The 17222-nt window shown below is 42.5% G+C and overlaps 2 protein-coding genes across 2 annotated transcripts in view; one reads left to right on the forward strand and one right to left on the reverse strand.

The window, feature by feature from the left end:
• The window catches only part of CACNA2D3 (calcium voltage-gated channel auxiliary subunit alpha2delta 3), an 870474-nt gene that overhangs the window by 137478 nt on the left and 715774 nt on the right, over positions 1-17222 (reverse strand). The gene's annotated exons all lie outside the window — the stretch shown is intronic.
• Positions 734-10797, forward strand: LRTM1 (leucine rich repeats and transmembrane domains 1). Its single transcript, XM_024556677.4, has 3 exons — positions 734-1263; positions 3774-4370; positions 9961-10797. The coding sequence occupies exons 1-3, from the start codon at positions 1257-1259 to the stop codon at positions 10392-10394; spliced, it is 1038 nt and encodes a 345-aa protein (XP_024412445.2). The 5' UTR covers positions 734-1256; the 3' UTR covers positions 10395-10797.

Raw genomic sequence — 17222 nt, forward strand, 5'->3', positions numbered from 1 at the left:
GGCTCTGAGGCTCCTAGGGTACAAGTCACTTGCCCAGAGACATGAAGCTGGTGAATGAAGAAGCCAAATTCAAATCCAGATTCATCTGCTTCCACATCCCCCACTCAGCTGCCCTATTATCCTGCCTGAGGCCAGGGAGTCTACACTGCCTCAAGAAAAGCACGTTTTTCCCTTTACAAGTAGTCACTGGCCACACAGAGCATCCAGCATGTTGAAGGGCAGCTTTAGGCATGCCCAGCACAGCAAATGTCAGGGGATTTGCACATTCAAAGACATGTTTCAGTCCCCAGGGGGAAAGTTCCCAACAGCTTCAATTAGAGAACAGTCACAGTTCACTGATGCCAGATACTCACAGGGACAACTTTATTGTTTTATATGTGAAAAATCAGGGAAATGGTGAAAGATTGAAAAGTATTTCCAAAGTCACATGAACCAAAAGGTCAATTCAGTGGGGGTGGAGGTGGTAGGAGGGGGAGGAGGGGAGCAAGCAAAGAAGCAGCTGAGAAGTATTTGTGGCACCAGGGAGAATAGACTGCGATGTCTGCTAAAGGAAACCATGGTTATGAATTTCAGGGCATCAAGGCCCTGTCAACACAGCTAATCCCCACGGATGTTGGCTGAATAAGCCTTCGATGACCAAACAAGTGCACTGTGGAAACCGTGTCAGCCTCCAGCAGGCCAATTTGTCCTCATATTACACACTCTGCTGGCTCTGTTGCTAGACCCCTAGCTCCAGGGTCCACGGCGAGCCTCCCCCAACCCACCGAGGGTTGACACAGCATGGTTACTAAGTCAACAGAATTCAGAAGCCACAGCCGGATTAAGAAGGCAGTTTTATTTTGGTGCCCTGGACTTCAAGCAGATTAAATAATCAAAAAGCCCGAGCCAGCGGGGTCATGTTTGAATGCTACAGCTGTTCACCGGAGTTTGACAAACGTTCTTTCTGTGGCTCGTCATCTGAATGGGAAAGGCAGGGATGATCTTGGGGAGGCCGATGCTTTCAGAAAGAAGAGGGGCACTGTCAAAAGATCCTCTCATGGAAAACAATCCTAGCCAGATGGAGACAGGGGAAGGACTGCTTAAATAAGTGGTCTCCTGAAAGCCACCACTGTTTTCTGCATAGAAGGAAAGTACAAGCAGGATTCAGAAAAAGTGAATGAAAGGCTGGACTCCTTTGCCATGACCTCGGTTTGCTGATCTGCCAATTAATAAAGGTGTGCTGTGGGTTCAACACGGAAGCCTGCAGAGACTCAGTCATGAAAGGTGAGCCATGATGAAGCCCATCACCCCTAAGAAAATTCCCTAAGAAAGGAATGGGATCCCCTCAAAAAGGTGTATGTGGGAAACCTATTTTCAGGTTGTCTTTCTTTAAAGACCAAAAAGATTAAAAATGTCTGTGATGGGAGAATTTATGCTTGTGTCAAATGGGTCCAGGGCAGGGAATGGGGACAAACTGGCTGCAGTCTCAGAGACAAGCCTTTCTTGAATAGATGAGTGGATTCTGTGGAATACCTTCTCTCGGTGAAGATTTGATTTCTTACACTAACTAATGCTTGAGATCCACAGGTAAAGTGCATGTGTTGAGTCATCTCTGATGGGAAGATCATTTGAAAGAAGTCATTTAGATTATTTGCAAAATTATAGAAAACAAGGATTTTTCTTTTATATTTTTGAAGAGGGAAGGGGACTATGATGTTCTGCATCCCTTGAGGGAAACTGAACTGAGCAGAACCTCCCTCAGAAGACTCCCTGAACACCTTTCCTGCTGCCCCAAAGCACTGTTCATGTCAGTAGAAAATTCAAGAAACAGGCTCCAGTGCATTTAGTAGCCACATTTGACTGACCCTAGTTAAGGCCAGAAACAAACAAGTGAGTAAACCTCTTTCAAGATCATTTTTTGTGCATAGATAATTACCTTGAGTTTTCAATATTATTATGTGGCCTTGTGAATTCCTCTACCGATTTGACAAAATGTCATTGACATTGTTGGCCATATTTTGAAATTCAAGTCTCTGGGGGAAAAAAGAAGGGAGTGATATAACTACTCTGGAGAATGACCTAGAAGTGTCTAAGAAAACTCACCATCCTGTCTGAACCCTGCAAGGAGGCTCCTGTTGATTCTAGACACCCTCTTCCACATTTCCTCACGGCCAAGTTCCTCACAGCCAAGTTCCTCATGGCCAAGGAGCTCTGTGCAAGAATGCTCTTTGCAGTATCATTTGTAATTAAGAAAAACTTTAGCAACTCAAATGCTCATCAGTAAGGGAACAACTAAATAATAAATGACATGGCCTCACCATGTAATATTGTACAGCAGTTAAAAGAAATGAATTAGCATCTATGTATCCATATGGATAGATCAGTTTTGATGAATAGAGTAAATTGCAGAACAAACCATGCCGATGATTATACTTATATAGGTTTTTAAAACCCACTATAAAAAACACTGTTGTGCATGTGTGTGTGTTTGTAGGTAAAAGTATTTGACAGGCAGTGAAACACAGCAGGTAAGAACGCTGACAGGCTCTGGAAGCAGACTGCCTGGGTTCAAATCATGACTCTACTACCACTTACATATGTGTGATCCTGTGCAAGTGATTTAAAGCTACCCTTGAAACTATTCTCCATTCCTCAATTTCCTCACCTTCAAAATAAAGATACTAGTAGAACCAGGTTTATAAGGTTATGAGGATTAAATTGGTTTTTATATTATAGATCAATAATTAAATCAATTTGAATATCTATAAAGAAGTTAGAATGGTGCCTGGCTCAAAACACATGCTGTGTGGTTATTTGCTATTGTTGTTGTTATTAAGATCTGTTTTTAAAAAGCCTAGTGGGATACATCAGTATGGTGGGCGGGGGGAGGGGGTTCATGTCAGAAAGCATGGCTTGTGTGCTAATCAAACAGAGCTCAACTGTATTAGCAAGTCATAATTTCTTTGAGTTAAAAAAAAAAGAGTAGGACAACCCATAATGATTGTGTTATAGGAACATGGGTGCTTATTATATTATTCTTAATGTATTTCTGTATGTTTACAGAATTCTTGAATAAGAAGGGGGACAAGCATCATTCATGGGATTATTATGCCTGCAATGATGAACATCAGTATATAGAAATGCTTTAGACCTGCCCTATCCAATATGCTACCCATGGCACGATGAGACTTTTACATTTAAATTAATTACAGTGGAACGCGAGTAACAATCCATTTTCTGGGCTACAGGTGTCACATTTCAGAGCTCAGTAGCCACACATAGCCAGCGGCTACCATACTGGACATCAGATATAGACTATAGACGGTTTCCATCACCACAGAAAGTTCTAATGGACTGTGCTGACCTGGAGCATACTTTTCAGAAATGCTACTATCTAAACTCCCTATCACCCTTTCCTACTTTTGGCCCAGATAATTTTGCTGTTCCCTACAAAGGCATGTGCCTCAGAAAGATTTTTTTTTTCACCTTTCTATTCAATATCCTAAAGTCTTTCATCTTCTAATTTCTTAGCCACTGGGGAAGTATCTTTTCTGAGGCTTCTGACAATGTTAACACAGAGGTTGCAACAGTTACTGACATTGGGGATATACTCAGTCTAGCCCAACTCTGGGAAAGATGATGAACAACAGAACCTCTCCTTCAGAGCCTCTCCTTCATGGTGTGGAAGGGGTTAGCTAGCTCAGAATCGCACTGCCTGTGATTTCAAATGGTGAAGAAATGAGTGTGCCACTTACAAACTGATTCCCATCCCAGTTGCTTTTTGTTTGTCATAGGCGAACTGCTCCTGCTTTCAAGTGTGATTTTCCTGCTCCAGATGGTGTGTGGCTGCCCAGAGAAGTGCCGCTGTCACTCGACATCAAATTCTGTAGACTGCAGCCAGCAAGGTCTGGCTGAAATTCCTCCCAATTTGCCTCCTCTGACTCTAACGCTGCATTTACAAGATAACCAGATACACCAGCTTCCTGCTTTTGCATTTAGGTCGGTACCACAGCTGAGGACCTTGAACTTGCACAACAATTCCCTTTCAGACCTGGCCCCTGGAGCTTTCCATGGACTTCAGCACTTGCAGGTCTTAAACCTAACCCAGAACTCCCTGCATTCCCTGGAAAGCAGACATTTCCATTCCCTCTCACAGCTGAGGAAGCTTGATTTGTCATCCAACAACATCAGCCACCTTCCCACCTCCCTGGGTGAGCGTTGGGAGAACCTAACTGTATTTGCGGTCCAACAAAACCAGCTTCAGCAGCTGGATCGAGGGATCCTGGAATCCATGCCCAGCGTGAAGCTTTTATTTCTCAAGGACAACCTCTGGAAATGCAATTGCCACTTGCTTGGTCTTAAACTCTGGCTGGAGAAATTTATCTATAAAGGTCAGTAATGTCTGTTTGGAAACCTCCACCTGTGTGTTAGTAGGGTGACACTCATCTGTTCTCTGCATTAGAGAGAACATCGAGGAGTGTGTAACAGGCCGGCATATTTTTTTTTTCCACACTGACACATTTCACAGTATGGCAAAAGAAGCAAGCGAGTCATTAAAGGGTATTTAAATTCACCTACAAATATGGTTCATGGAGATAACTTTCCACTTGTTGAATGACAGCAACATTAAATTATTTATCTGGAAACTGTAGGCCCTTAAGAAGAAGGGAAATTTGATCTCCATATGAATGATGGCTAAATTCCAAAGTGGCATCAAATTCTGTTCTCAAGTACAATCCACCTGGGGCCTGGTATCTCTCCTTGCAACTTGCCTCCTTCTGTATCTGCCTTTACCCCTTTGACAGCTATAAATCTTCCCTAAGATTATCCTTCTGCCTTAGCAAGTACCAGTTATTGAAGTTAGATGCAATAGGGCCCCCTCCCTAAGGTTACCATTTCTTTAACCAGATGTCAAATCAAAGCAAGAGATCCTAGAATATTAAATATGAGGGGCTCTGGAAATCACCCAGGGGTCAGCAAACAACAGCCCAAGGGTCTAACCCTGCCCACCTCCTTTTTTGGTAAAGAAAGTTTTATTAGAACATATCAATGCCCATTTATTATTTATTCTTTGTGACTGTTTTACAATATAAGGGTGAACTTGAATAGTTTTGAGATAGCAAAGCTTAAAATATTTACTATCTGGTTCTTTATAGAAAAGTTTGTCAACCCCTTCTAACTCAATACTAGCTTGTTATCAATGAGAAATGGAAGTACAGAGAGGTTCAGCCATTTGCCCAAGATGACAGAGTGAAATTCAGGTGAGAACAGAATGAATGGGTTTTGAGTCTTGGCCCTACGTCCTTTCCTCTACATCACAGTGGTTCATTCATTCATTGCTATATTTGAATGCCTCTTCTATGCCAGCCACTTTTCTAGGCATTGAGAAAAGGTCATTCAATAAGAAAATCCCTATCGTCATAAAAGTTGCATTCTGATAGCAGAAACAGATGTTGAATAAAGTAAATATCCATATTCAGAAAGCAGTTTGTGCTAGGGAAAGAGTGAGGCAGGGGAAGGGAAGAAAGGGTGATGGGGTGGGCGTTCCACTTTAGACAGGAAGGCCAGGGAAGGCCTCTCCAAGGAGGTGACATGGGTGAGCAGAACCTGGGCAGGAGGAAAGAGCCATGAGATAATTGGGGGAAAGAACAGCAAGGGCAGTGGGCCTGACAGGGGAGTAAGCTTGGCTTGACTGAAGAGCAAAAGAGTGTCTGGAGAAAAAAAAGGGAGAGGAAGAGCAGACAGAGATAAGGTAGTACAAGCACTCAGGGGTCAAGTCATGTAGGAAGGTGCAGAGCAGGGTGAGACATTTGGATTTTATCGTAGGTGAGATCAAAATCTCTTGAATTTTAGCTAGAGAAATGATATGATCTGATTACATTTTAAAAGGTCACTCTGTTGACTCTAGGGACAGCTGACCAGACCAGACACTGCCGACGAAAGAGGAGAATGAGGAGAAAGTAATTTCATTCACCCAGGAAAGAGATGGTAGTGGCGCAAACCAGGGTGTTGAGAAGGGATCAAACATTGGCAGCTATTTGGAATATTGAACTGATAGAAGTTGCTAATAGGTTGGACTGGGAGGTGAAGAAAAGAGAGTAATTATGGGAAGTTCAAATTTTTTTGTCCTGCAGGAGTAACTGGATAAATGATGCCGATTGCTGATAAGGGACAGATGGGGCGGGGGAGGGGAGGGGAAAGTGGGTGAGTGTGCCTGTGAGGTGGTAAATAAGACTTCAGTTTGGGGAGGGTCAAGTTTGAGACGGCCATTTCATATCAAGGGGAGCTGTTGGGTTGGTGGATGTGCGTGTGAGCCTATAATTCAGGAGGACAGCAGAGCTGCCAGTGTGAACCAGTAGAGTCTGGAGGGTGGCAGCAGCTCCACGGGAGGAAACGGGCTGGAGCACAATATGTGTTCAGGGACACAATGTTGAGTTGAAAATTCCTCTCAGTAGTATGAAGCAACTTATCACTACACAGCTAATCCTGAAGTTGACCTACAATGAGGGCTATATTCTGTGGCAAAAATCTTTCTTATAAGAGGTTGTAAATAAAATTTCACATCTCTAGGTGAAGTGTCTTTAGCTATTGTGTTTTAGACTAAATGGTAAGCATAAGCCAAGCCATCATAAAAAAATAGTTTTCATCAAAGAAGAACATTTCTTGACCAAGAAAAAAAAATAGTTCCTAGGTCCAGTACACTAGAAGGAACATAGGATGGAGTGAAGCTCCCTGTACTCTGTCACAAACTCGCTGGTGATCTTTGGGCAGCCATGTCCCTCACTGGCTCTTGGGGTCACCAGGTGGACACTGACAGTGTAAAGCTAATAAGGAGTTCCTGAAACCTATACTGTCCTCAGATTCCGTGACTCACTCAGTTCAATGCTCCCTCCTGGAGAGCTGTCCAGCACAGACAACAGCCTTTATGTGGAAGGTAAAATTGATTTGGGATCACAAGAACTGCATGACCCAAAATAACTAGGAAAAGACCCCAAACAGATGCTAAATGTAGGACACAATCTGACTACTGATGTATTGACTAAAGGTAAAATAAGGGACTCACTAGTAGCCAAGGCCTCATTTACAACAAGATACATAACAGATAGAAACCCTAGCAGTATTAGTCAGGACAGGCTACCTCAGTGATGCACAAAATAAAAAACACTCATGTCAGAGTCCAGGGGATCTGGGGGAGGGACTGGGGTCTATGCAGTCATTCAGGGACTTAAGCCCCTTCTAGTTTTTGACATTGCCAACTTGACCTCATGCCACTATGGTTAACACCAAATGGGAACAAAGTACTTGGAGGATTAAGGGAGCTTTGTGGCCTAGAAGTGACATTCACTGGTTCCAGTGGCCAGAACTGTCATGTGGTCCCAACCTGACCACAAAGGGTGGAGAAATTGCATCTTCCTGTGGGCCCAAGAGCCGAAACACATGCTTTGGTGAATACTTAATAATGTCTCCTCCACAAAAACATATGCACAGATTTTGTAATTAGTATTCCTCTCTCTCCATTCATAAGTAACAAATCACATTTATGCTAATAGCTAACTGTATTAAACATTTATTTTGGGCTAGGTATTGTGCTAAATAATTAACATTATCCAACTGAGTCCCCATGAGGTGAATTTCATTATTTACTCCTCCCAATTTCCAGATGAGCAAGCAGAGGCACAGAATGGTCAAGTGATTTGCTTAGGATTGCACAGCAAAGAAATGGTCAGACTCAATATTTAAATCGAATTTCTTCCAAGACAGTGGTTAAGAACTACTAGTGGCCAGATGGGGGATAATGAGTGCTTCACAAGCCAGAGCTTCTTGCTTTGTCAGCTCCCATGAGTCTAGAATGGTGTGGGACCCTCAACTCTCATGAGCAGACTTGCCTCCTGGGGTGGAAGGCTGGGAGGTCAATCCAGGTTGAAGACACAGCTGCATAGGAAACCATGGAGTTCTCGGTGGCCACAACTCCTGCCTTCCAGCCATGTCCCAGGCTCTAGCCTCTATAGTTCCTCACCACAAAGCTTAATGTGTCCCTAGGCCACATTAAGCAGCAGGAAGCTTGAAACTGGAGAAAGACAGTGCTTAAGCCTGGAGCAACTGGGTGACCCATCCCAGTCTTGGAGTAAGCCAGCTGATGGAACTGTTGGTAACTTTGGCACATGGGCTTTCTTCCCCTAGTGGAAGTCTCAGTGCTCTTTGGCCAGGCTGAGTGTCATTACTTCTTCTCAAATCCCCACACTTCATTTCTATCTCTCTGGTCTTCCAACAAGCTCCAGGGCACAGCATAAAATGGTCCATGAGGCAGGGATCCTTCATCATGGCGCAGTCTGATGGCACCCTGGGCTCCTCTGGAGCAGCCATCCTGTACCCCTGGCCTCTTGCACAGCAGTTCAGGAAAAGAGGAAATTCCTCTGTAATTTTTTTGCTTTAGGGTTGGGGCTCTTGCCTTAGAGGATCACTGAAGAAGCCAGGAAGGGCCCAAGAGACTAGCAGTTTCAGATTCAGTTTCAAGTAGTAGTAGCAAAAAAGGAGTGAGGTGAATTTTGCCATAGCCACTAACCCCAACGTGACCTGGGCCAGATAACTCCTGCACTGCAAAACAGCCCCATCTACTAACAGGGCCACACAGGACTCTGTGTATAAGGCTCAGATGGAATGGATGTGAAGGCACTCCCCAAACTCTGTAGTGCTATGCAGGGGAGAGTTCAACTAACACTGATGTGACGACCTCCCACATTTGTCTTTCTGCTATTATTTTATGGTTCACCTACAATATGTACAAAAAAATCTCCAATCTAACTTGGCTAAGAATGGTGCCAGGCTCCACTGCCATCCTGGGGTACAAGTTCATGGCAGCCAAGGTCACAGGGGTGGGGCTCTGCCCAGGCAAAGGGCTTTACTGAGGGTCATTGTGTTAGCTCGGCTGACCTCAGGACACTCCAGAAGGGAGGAAATAGAGAGAGGAGGAAGTGGAAACAGGCACTGAGCATGGTGAGAAAAACTGGGATCAAGGGAGTGAGCTGAGTGTTGATGTTCTCTCCACTTTTGGCCTGGATGACTTTGGACAAGAAATATCCACTGTAGCAGAGTCGGCGGGACTAATCTTACAGTGCTTTATAAACTATCAAGTTGGGTACAAATATGATATTTTTAATGGCAAAAAAATTTAGTCAGAGAAGTTTATTTGCCCGAGGTCAAATAGCAAATTGGTGGTCTGACTTGGCCAGGATGGAATCTGTTAGCCCAGTGCTCTTTCTCAAAAATAACACTAGGCACCCAAATCTTCCACATAGTCCACGTACATCAGGAAATCAATTGCCTTACAGAGAATAGAAACTGGGCCTAATAATCCATTGGAAAGTTCAGTATTCAAAGCACTAAATGTTTCAAGGCCTGAGACAAGCTAGTTGTACTTAATCCCATGAATTTAGCTAATATTACTGTCAAAGCTTCAGGTACGCAAGACACTCAAAGACCAGGTCCTCCCATTTAAGCATCACTGAAGAGCATTGCCAGTCACATAGGGTCTTTGTAATTAACACATAACATCACAACAAAGGTAGTTTGTTTTATTTTATTTTATTTTATTTTTTTACATTTCCAATGGGAACTTGGTACGATAGGTTTTCTTGTATAGGGGGATTCATTAGGGGCATGAGAGCCTGAGCTCAGGTTGGCCTCAGTGCCCCTTGTTGTCAGCTTTTGAATCGCTTTCACCTCGGCATCTGTAAGGTAAAGGTGACCCGGCTTCTAATGAATTCTTGGTCATATATAGTTGCCAATTTAGTGTGTGGCATTTTTAGTATTCGGCCAATTTAGAAATCCTAAAATCATAAAATATGGTTGTTAAGTTCTTTGACTCCAGAAAAAAAAAAAGGTGCTTTATAAATTCCATCTGCCTAAATTTTACAGGCTGAGGATTTGGGAATTCAGTTATATCAGACTCTATTATCATCCTTTGCTTTTGTTTTTTTAAAGGGGGAGTAATGGACAGTATTATCTGTGCATCACCGGACACCTGGAAGGGAAAGGACCTCCTTAAAATCCCTCACGAGCTGTACCAGCCCTGCCCTTTCCCCTCTCCAGATCTGGAGTCCTCGCAGGTGCAGCAGCTGGCTTCAGCCCACTGGGCTGTCCCGGGGCCTTCGGAGAGTCACAGTGCAGAGGAGCGAGATCACTCCAAGTGTGAGCTCAAACCCAAGCCCAGGCCGGCCAATCTGCGTCATGCCGTGGTCACTGTCATCATCACTGGGGTTGCGTGTGGGATCCTGTGTCTCATGATGTTGGTGGCCACCATCTATGGCTGCACCTATGCAGCCATTACAGCCCAGTACCGTGGGGGACCCTTGGCTCAAGCCAATGAGCCTGAGAAGACAGAAGGAAAAGAGCTGTTTGACAGCTCACCAGCTTGAGAACTTTCATCTCAAACATGAATTATCACTTTAGGCCAGAAGACCATATCTGAGTAGGACTGATATGTTCACTGTTACTGCTGCCTCATTTTGCCTTTTCCAAAAGGAAAAAAAAAAGTATGTCTGTAAAACCTAAATATTCCTGGGAAGAAATTTATGTTGAGATTTTTAAAATACCATAATGAAATAGAGGTGATACTTGTATTCTGTGCTTGAGAAGTTATTGGAATTATTCTATGTGGGAGAAGGCCATGCACAGAGAAAGGGGGATACCATCTCTTTAAGATACTCTTCCCTGCATTAAGTTACTTTTCCAGAGCACAGAAATTCAAACACGTGTGCCAGTCAGCATTCTGGGGGCTTTATGGTCCACTGGAAAATTGCCCAATTGTGAGTGCCTGGGAAGAAGCTGGTGATCTTACCCAAGGGGCACTGAATGCCTCTATAATTCAAGTTCATGCTATATTGGTAATACTTTTAGATGTTGTGTATGTTATATATTTAATGGGAGCGTCTGTTGGTCGGGAATTTCGTAGCTTGCCACAAGAGTCAGATTATATTTAATTTTCTAAATCAGAAAACCATTTGGGGCTTTCTAGGCCACAGAGGAAGAGGAGGGTTTCATGTCTGGATAATGGGACTCAGGCCCGGGGTCTGGAGAAGTTTTTTGATGCAAGGGTAAGTAACATATAAACAAACACAAAGAAGATGGGGAGCCAGAATTCAGGGCACATATTATTGAAAGGCCATATCCAGCAGGCGATTAGAACCTTCCATTTATAACTCACAGCAGGAATAAATTTAGGGTGGGTTGGGAGTGAGATAATGGCCTGTGTGTATCTGCATCTACAGCCACAGTGCACAGAGTGCACAGACTCGTACAACCACACCCACACGTAAACACTCGCGGAGCAATCAGTTTACCCACTAATGAAATGCAGCCGCAGCAGGGTGGAAGCCAGCAGCTGTTGACCACCACCCAGATTGTCTACTCAACACTCTGAGAGAGGAAGTAGGAAGGAAGTCTGAAGAGAGTGGGAATTATCAAGAGACTAGAGATATGTGGCAGCAGCCATCCTGAACAGTATTTAGGCCGTGGTTTAAAAAAATCAGGTGTGGCTTGCTTTACTCCACAGACACGGTCCTGAAGCGTTGCATGCAAAGTGAATTTCTGTAAATTGAATCATCATTTTAATGCAGTGGGGGAGCTCACTATTTAAAGGAACCTTTCATGGAATCTTTTTGTAATGACAATAATTGGCTCCAGATTTATGCATTTTATAAATTTGCATTTTCTCATGCCAGGTTTTCTTAAAGTGGAATCTACCTGCTCTCTCTCACAATGCCCCATCTCATACTTAGTCACCCGTTAGTACTGAAATCACTTTACACAGAAGGGTTAAGGACATGTCAAAAGAAGACAATGGCAAGTATAGAGCAAGCTATTCCTCTAGAGGCCTTGCAGACATTGCTAATCAATCCCAGCACTCTTCCCAGCTGAGCCTCAATGCACCACAGATGCCTTCTTAAGACAGTTCTGTAGGCAACCAGAACTAATCAATCGAAGTTGGTTCAAAGGATAAAATACATTTGCCATTCAGGTTATAGGCTCTATGTTCACTTCCTCAGGACATGTAAAAATTAGGTTAAGTCCTAAGTCAGTAGTCTATTCCCTGACCTGAAATGCGAATGGGAAGTCCTCACAGGCAGGAGAATTGTCTCCATCTGATGTGGCCAGAGCTTTGCCCAACAGTGTACAGGACCAAGAAAAGCAGAGGATGAACCTACCACAGCCTACCCTGCAGGACACACGCCAATCTGCCCCTAATCATCACAGAGGCCATCTACCCCTGCCCATGGTGCTTCACAACCAGTGTGGGCCCCACACACACCCACAAGCTAAAGATGGGCCATCTTTTTGGAGCAGCAATTTTGCTCAATGATTTTTGTGAGAGAAAAGTATAAACTTTGATGTTAATTTTTTTTGAATATTAAAATAAACCTGGATACATTAAATAGTAGATTGAAAAATTAGCCTAGATTCTAAGATCAAAAAGAGATGCCAGAGAAAGCCATCTGTTCCATCCCGGTCCTGGTGCCTCCTTTCCACTCTGTCTCATGTACCATGCCAATGGATAAGGCTGAGCACCCAGTCTAAGGATATAGTGAACAATCTTTCTGCCCCTCGTCCTGGACTATGAGTCCTTGGCCAAGAAAGCAATTTGTGGAAGCAAGTTTAGGAGATCTTTTTATATGTCGTCCCCACTTCACCAAATGTTTCCAGAGCTCGCACTACGTACCAGGCATAGTGAGAGGCATTCTCATGAGCATTTGTCATGTAATCCTGGCAACTATCCTGTGAGATGTTTGAACAGATATTACATAAGCTGGGAACTACTGAGGCCACTAATGCATGCTTCCTCTTGCTACTGCGATTCCAGACTGCCAGTGCGCAGGGCTCTGCCAGTGGTTCGGTGACACTGAAGGTCAGCCCCGCCCCCTGCCCACAGTGATCACTTGAGAGAGCATCCACTGAACCACAGAAAACCCTGAATGTGGCTCGAGCCTTCACTCATCAACACCCATGTCCTATTAGGTTTCTAGGGATGGATGAACTCAGGCAAACAGATTCCTGCCTTATAAATAGTTTTTAAGGAAAGCGATTAAAATGGTACATATGTATATTCAGATTTCTATCTTTTGCCTACAATCACCACAAACAGCAGTTGGCAATGAAAATAATTACTTACCCTGAAATGTCAACAGCTTTTCAGCACAGAAAAAATATAAATCAAATTGTTTAGATTAAAAAATACAGAGTTATCATTTGTTAATATGAGAAATGAAATGTTTTAACCGTAAAAAACATCGCAGATGAAAGACCCAATTTGCAGGGTATTCTGAGAGAACCACAAATTATCTTTCACAACCACTGCAGCTCATGAGGGGTAATTTGCAAACGCCTCACAGATTACTTTCAGCTGTTTATTGCTGCTGTCTTGTCATATTCATAGATTCCCCAATAAAAATGGCCTTCCATCAAGAGTCTTGCAGAGGGTACATGGTGAACAAAAATCGCATTTAGTGTTAATCTTTTCTGAGAAAACCATCTAAAATGTAATTTTTTCACCATATTTACTAGAACAGTATGACTATAGACTGGTGATTTTTGCCTTGGAAGAAGTCACAGATTCACAAGAGCAGGACCCAATGAATACTTGTAGCTGTCTGAAGTGAGGCCTACGAGGAGGGAGTATGAAGAACACACCATGCCACAGAGATTGTAGAGGAATAACTAATGTCAAATCTATACCTGAAAGGCTTTCAAAATTAAGGCAAATATCCCTGTCCCTGCAGAGAGAATCTTCTGCTTAAGATGATAAAATGTCAATGGTCAAGTGGGTGTTTTATTTTTCCCTCAGAAAAATGGAAGGCTGAAAAGTGATTCACAGATTTCCTCCTAAAGATCCATGAAAATCCAATCCCATTATGCAAGTTAACAAAGTTACCCTAAAAATAAGACACTCTTGGTCTCAGATCCTAAATATCAAAGGAAGTGGCTAAAGCCCTATCTAAAAGGATCTATCTGTAGCATGCATCGATATGAAACAACTGTTAGAAAGCTATAACTCTGTTGCAGATCAGGAAATAAATGTTTCCAATTTGGTCAAACCCACCAGCATGTCCATTGCTAAATGCTACTAGACAGGAGCCTACCAGCAAATGATATGCAACCCCACATGGCATCACTGGGTTGTGAGTTATGTGTGCAACTTCAGGGAACTATCCTGTTTTCCCTTTTATTTTTTTTAATACTCAAATTTGCTCAAATTGCGGAGGTCTCAAATAAAAACCCTCACCCATTCAGGAAAGCAGCTTCATAACCTACCACTCTCCCTTTCGGTTCTTGACTGGAGTATCCATACCTACTTTTCACTCTGATGACACTGAATAGTCATTTGGGTGAATAAGACACCATACAATCACAAAGGCCCATCAAGAAGATCCAGCAAAAGAACCAGAGGATTGAAAATTGGGGAGGTTCCTGGAAAGCATTTAGTCTATATCAGGCAAATTTCAGAATATCTGTGACTAACCTCCTACCCACTTCAGACATTGCTAATAGATGACAGCAAACATATCTACTGGACCCAGCCGAGGGCTCAGAATCCCTTTTTTTTTTTCAGACTCTATTTATTTATTTTTAGAGAGAGGGGGAGGGATGGAGAAAGAGAGAGAGAGAGAATCATTGATGTGAAAGAAACATCAATCGGTTGTCTCTTGCACGCCCCCAACCAGTGACCTGGCCCACAACCCAGGCATGTGCACTGACCGGGAATCAAACCAACAACCTTTTGTTTTGGGGGTCAATGCTCAAACCGCTGAGCCACACCAGTCAGGGCAGGCTCAGAACCCTTTTAAAACCGTTTTCTACCTATCCATTACTACTCAACTGAAGTTGACATATGAGATTAAACCTACTTGCTACCCTCATATAGTTCCATGTTCTTATTTTATAATTGCTAAATAGAAGCATGGAAAAGGAAAGTAACTTTCCCAAAGTCACACAGATAATTAATTTCAGGCCTGATAAATAAAGTTGCAAGACCATGGGGTTAGAATGGATGATTCAACCTAGCCCCCACCCCCATTTTTCATTCATTCTGCATGAACCACAATATCAAGACTATAACATTGTTATATTAATTATTTGGATGAGGACAATTACAGTACCACCACCAACATTTACTGAGCACACAATTTTGTGCCAGTTGTTTTCCCAGCACAATACTTTTACTTTCTCTAAGCCTCATACTGACCAAAACAAGTAGGCATTTTACTGTCACATTAGAGATGAAGAGACATTATCATTGGGTTTGGGTCATTTGTTCAAGGCACTACCAGTAAGTAGTGGAGTAAGAATTTGGATGCAGGTCTTCCCAAAGCCAAACTCTCTGAGCACTTTTCAGAATGTGACAGGTTTGAAGAAGTCAGAGCTGGAGTCCTTCCCTGGCATAGCCAGTTCTTGAAACATAGCAGAGAAAAGAAATCCAACCTCCAACCAGCATGCCACTGCCAGAGCTCTGGTCCCACAAACACCCAAGCACAAGCAGCACAAGAAGCCAAGGCAAAATGGGAAAATGAGGGTTTCTCTATCACTGTGACTCTGCTGGGCTGGAAAAGATGTTCTTAGATGGAAGGGGAAGAAACTTAGCTGTACCATCTTGTAGCTATAATATTTGAGAAAATGATTAAATAGACACTGGCTAGTAGGTAGTGTTTCTCATTGAAATCTTCATGAATACACAGAAAAAGAAAAAATTATGAGTATACTAGAAATTAGGAATATCGGCCATTGATATCCAAGTCTCCAGCAGGAATGCCCGCTGTCCAAGCAAAGATGTAACATTCAGTGGGATGGAAAGGAAGAGAGTAATAGTCTAAACTCCTCACCTGATGCTCCTATTCCTTCCTCCAAGACAAGGGGCTTCAAAAAACAAAGAGAACCCATTCCTTCCTACATGTAGAGCATGTGAGGACATTTAACTCCCACAACACCTGGCATCAAGACACTCAAGGGGAAGCCATTTACCCTGTTTATTGGAAAACACCCCATATTTTAACAATGACTAAAATTAAGAAAGATACCTAAATTAGAGTCACCTAAAAGATATTTATGTTAAGTGAAATAAGCCAGACGGTGAGGGACAAATACCATATGATCTCACCTTTAACTGGAACATAATAAATTGAAGAAAAAAGGAAACAAAATATAACCAGAGACATTGAAGTTAAGAACAATCTAACAATGGGCAGGGGGGAGTGGGGAGGGGACAGTGAAGAGAGGAGATTACAGGAACTCCTATAAAGGACACATGGACCAAATCAAGAGGGAGGGTGGGGGAGGGAGGGAGGTTTGGCTGGGGTGGGGTGGAGGGATGGGGAGAAAAGGCACACAACCATAATTGAATAACAATTAAAAAAATTTTTTTAAAGATATTTAACGAAGGAAAAAAAAGAAGGAAGAAAGGCAACATTGCCCTTAAGATGCAGAAGAAGCATGAAAAATCTATTTTAAAACATATTCCAATACAATTTTTTTAATTGCTGGTTGGATTTGGTATACATTATGCCCATTCACATTCCATTGGCAAAATCACGTGATACCGCTAAGTCCAGAGGCAACGAGGCACAGAAGCACACAGCCCAGCAGGAAGGTGCTGTGAGCGACATGGTAACGTGCAAGGACATGCAGTGCCCCACAGGGAAGGAAGGTGTAAATAGCAGCAGATAATCATAGAATAATAGTCAAATAATGATGGCTAGTGATAGTAAATGATGGGCAAATACAAACACATAAATAAGTGATAAATGAATACAATACACCACAGTCAGCATCAGAAGTACAAAAGAAACACTGCGACATATCGAATCAGTGATACAGAATACACTCTGGAATACTCACTCCCAGAATACAGAAGGAAAAAAATAGAGAGATGAAAATAATAGATGATAGAAACAAAGGGGCAATCATAAAGAACCAATATATGGATAACTGGTGTTCTCTATAAACAGATTAGATCATATGAAACAGAAGGGAAAAAATATGCAAAGGTATTTTTCTGAGCTAGAGAAAAATTCAGGTTATGTAGATCAAGAAAGGCTTACTGTAGGAGACTAGTGAAAAAATATCAAAAGTTCATCTAGGTGAGTGTATGGCACATGTAAATCTCAATCAATATAAATCAGAGAAAACTAAATAAATGAACCAAATATTCTGTTAAAAAAATTAATTAAAAGAACAAATTAAAAACTGTACAATCTAGA

This window comes from Desmodus rotundus, chromosome 8, assembly GCF_022682495.2.
Source record: "Desmodus rotundus isolate HL8 chromosome 8, HLdesRot8A.1, whole genome shotgun sequence".
Classification (NCBI taxonomy): Eukaryota; Metazoa; Chordata; class Mammalia; order Chiroptera; family Phyllostomidae; genus Desmodus; species Desmodus rotundus.

What these genes read in the sequence shown, in the direction of transcription:
- LRTM1 (XM_024556677.4), top strand. An exon ending in GGAGAAATTTATCTATAAAG is followed by an intron (nt 4,371 to 9,960) that starts GTCAGTAATGTC and finishes GTTTTTTTAAAG; the next exon opens with GGGGAGTAATGGACAGTATT.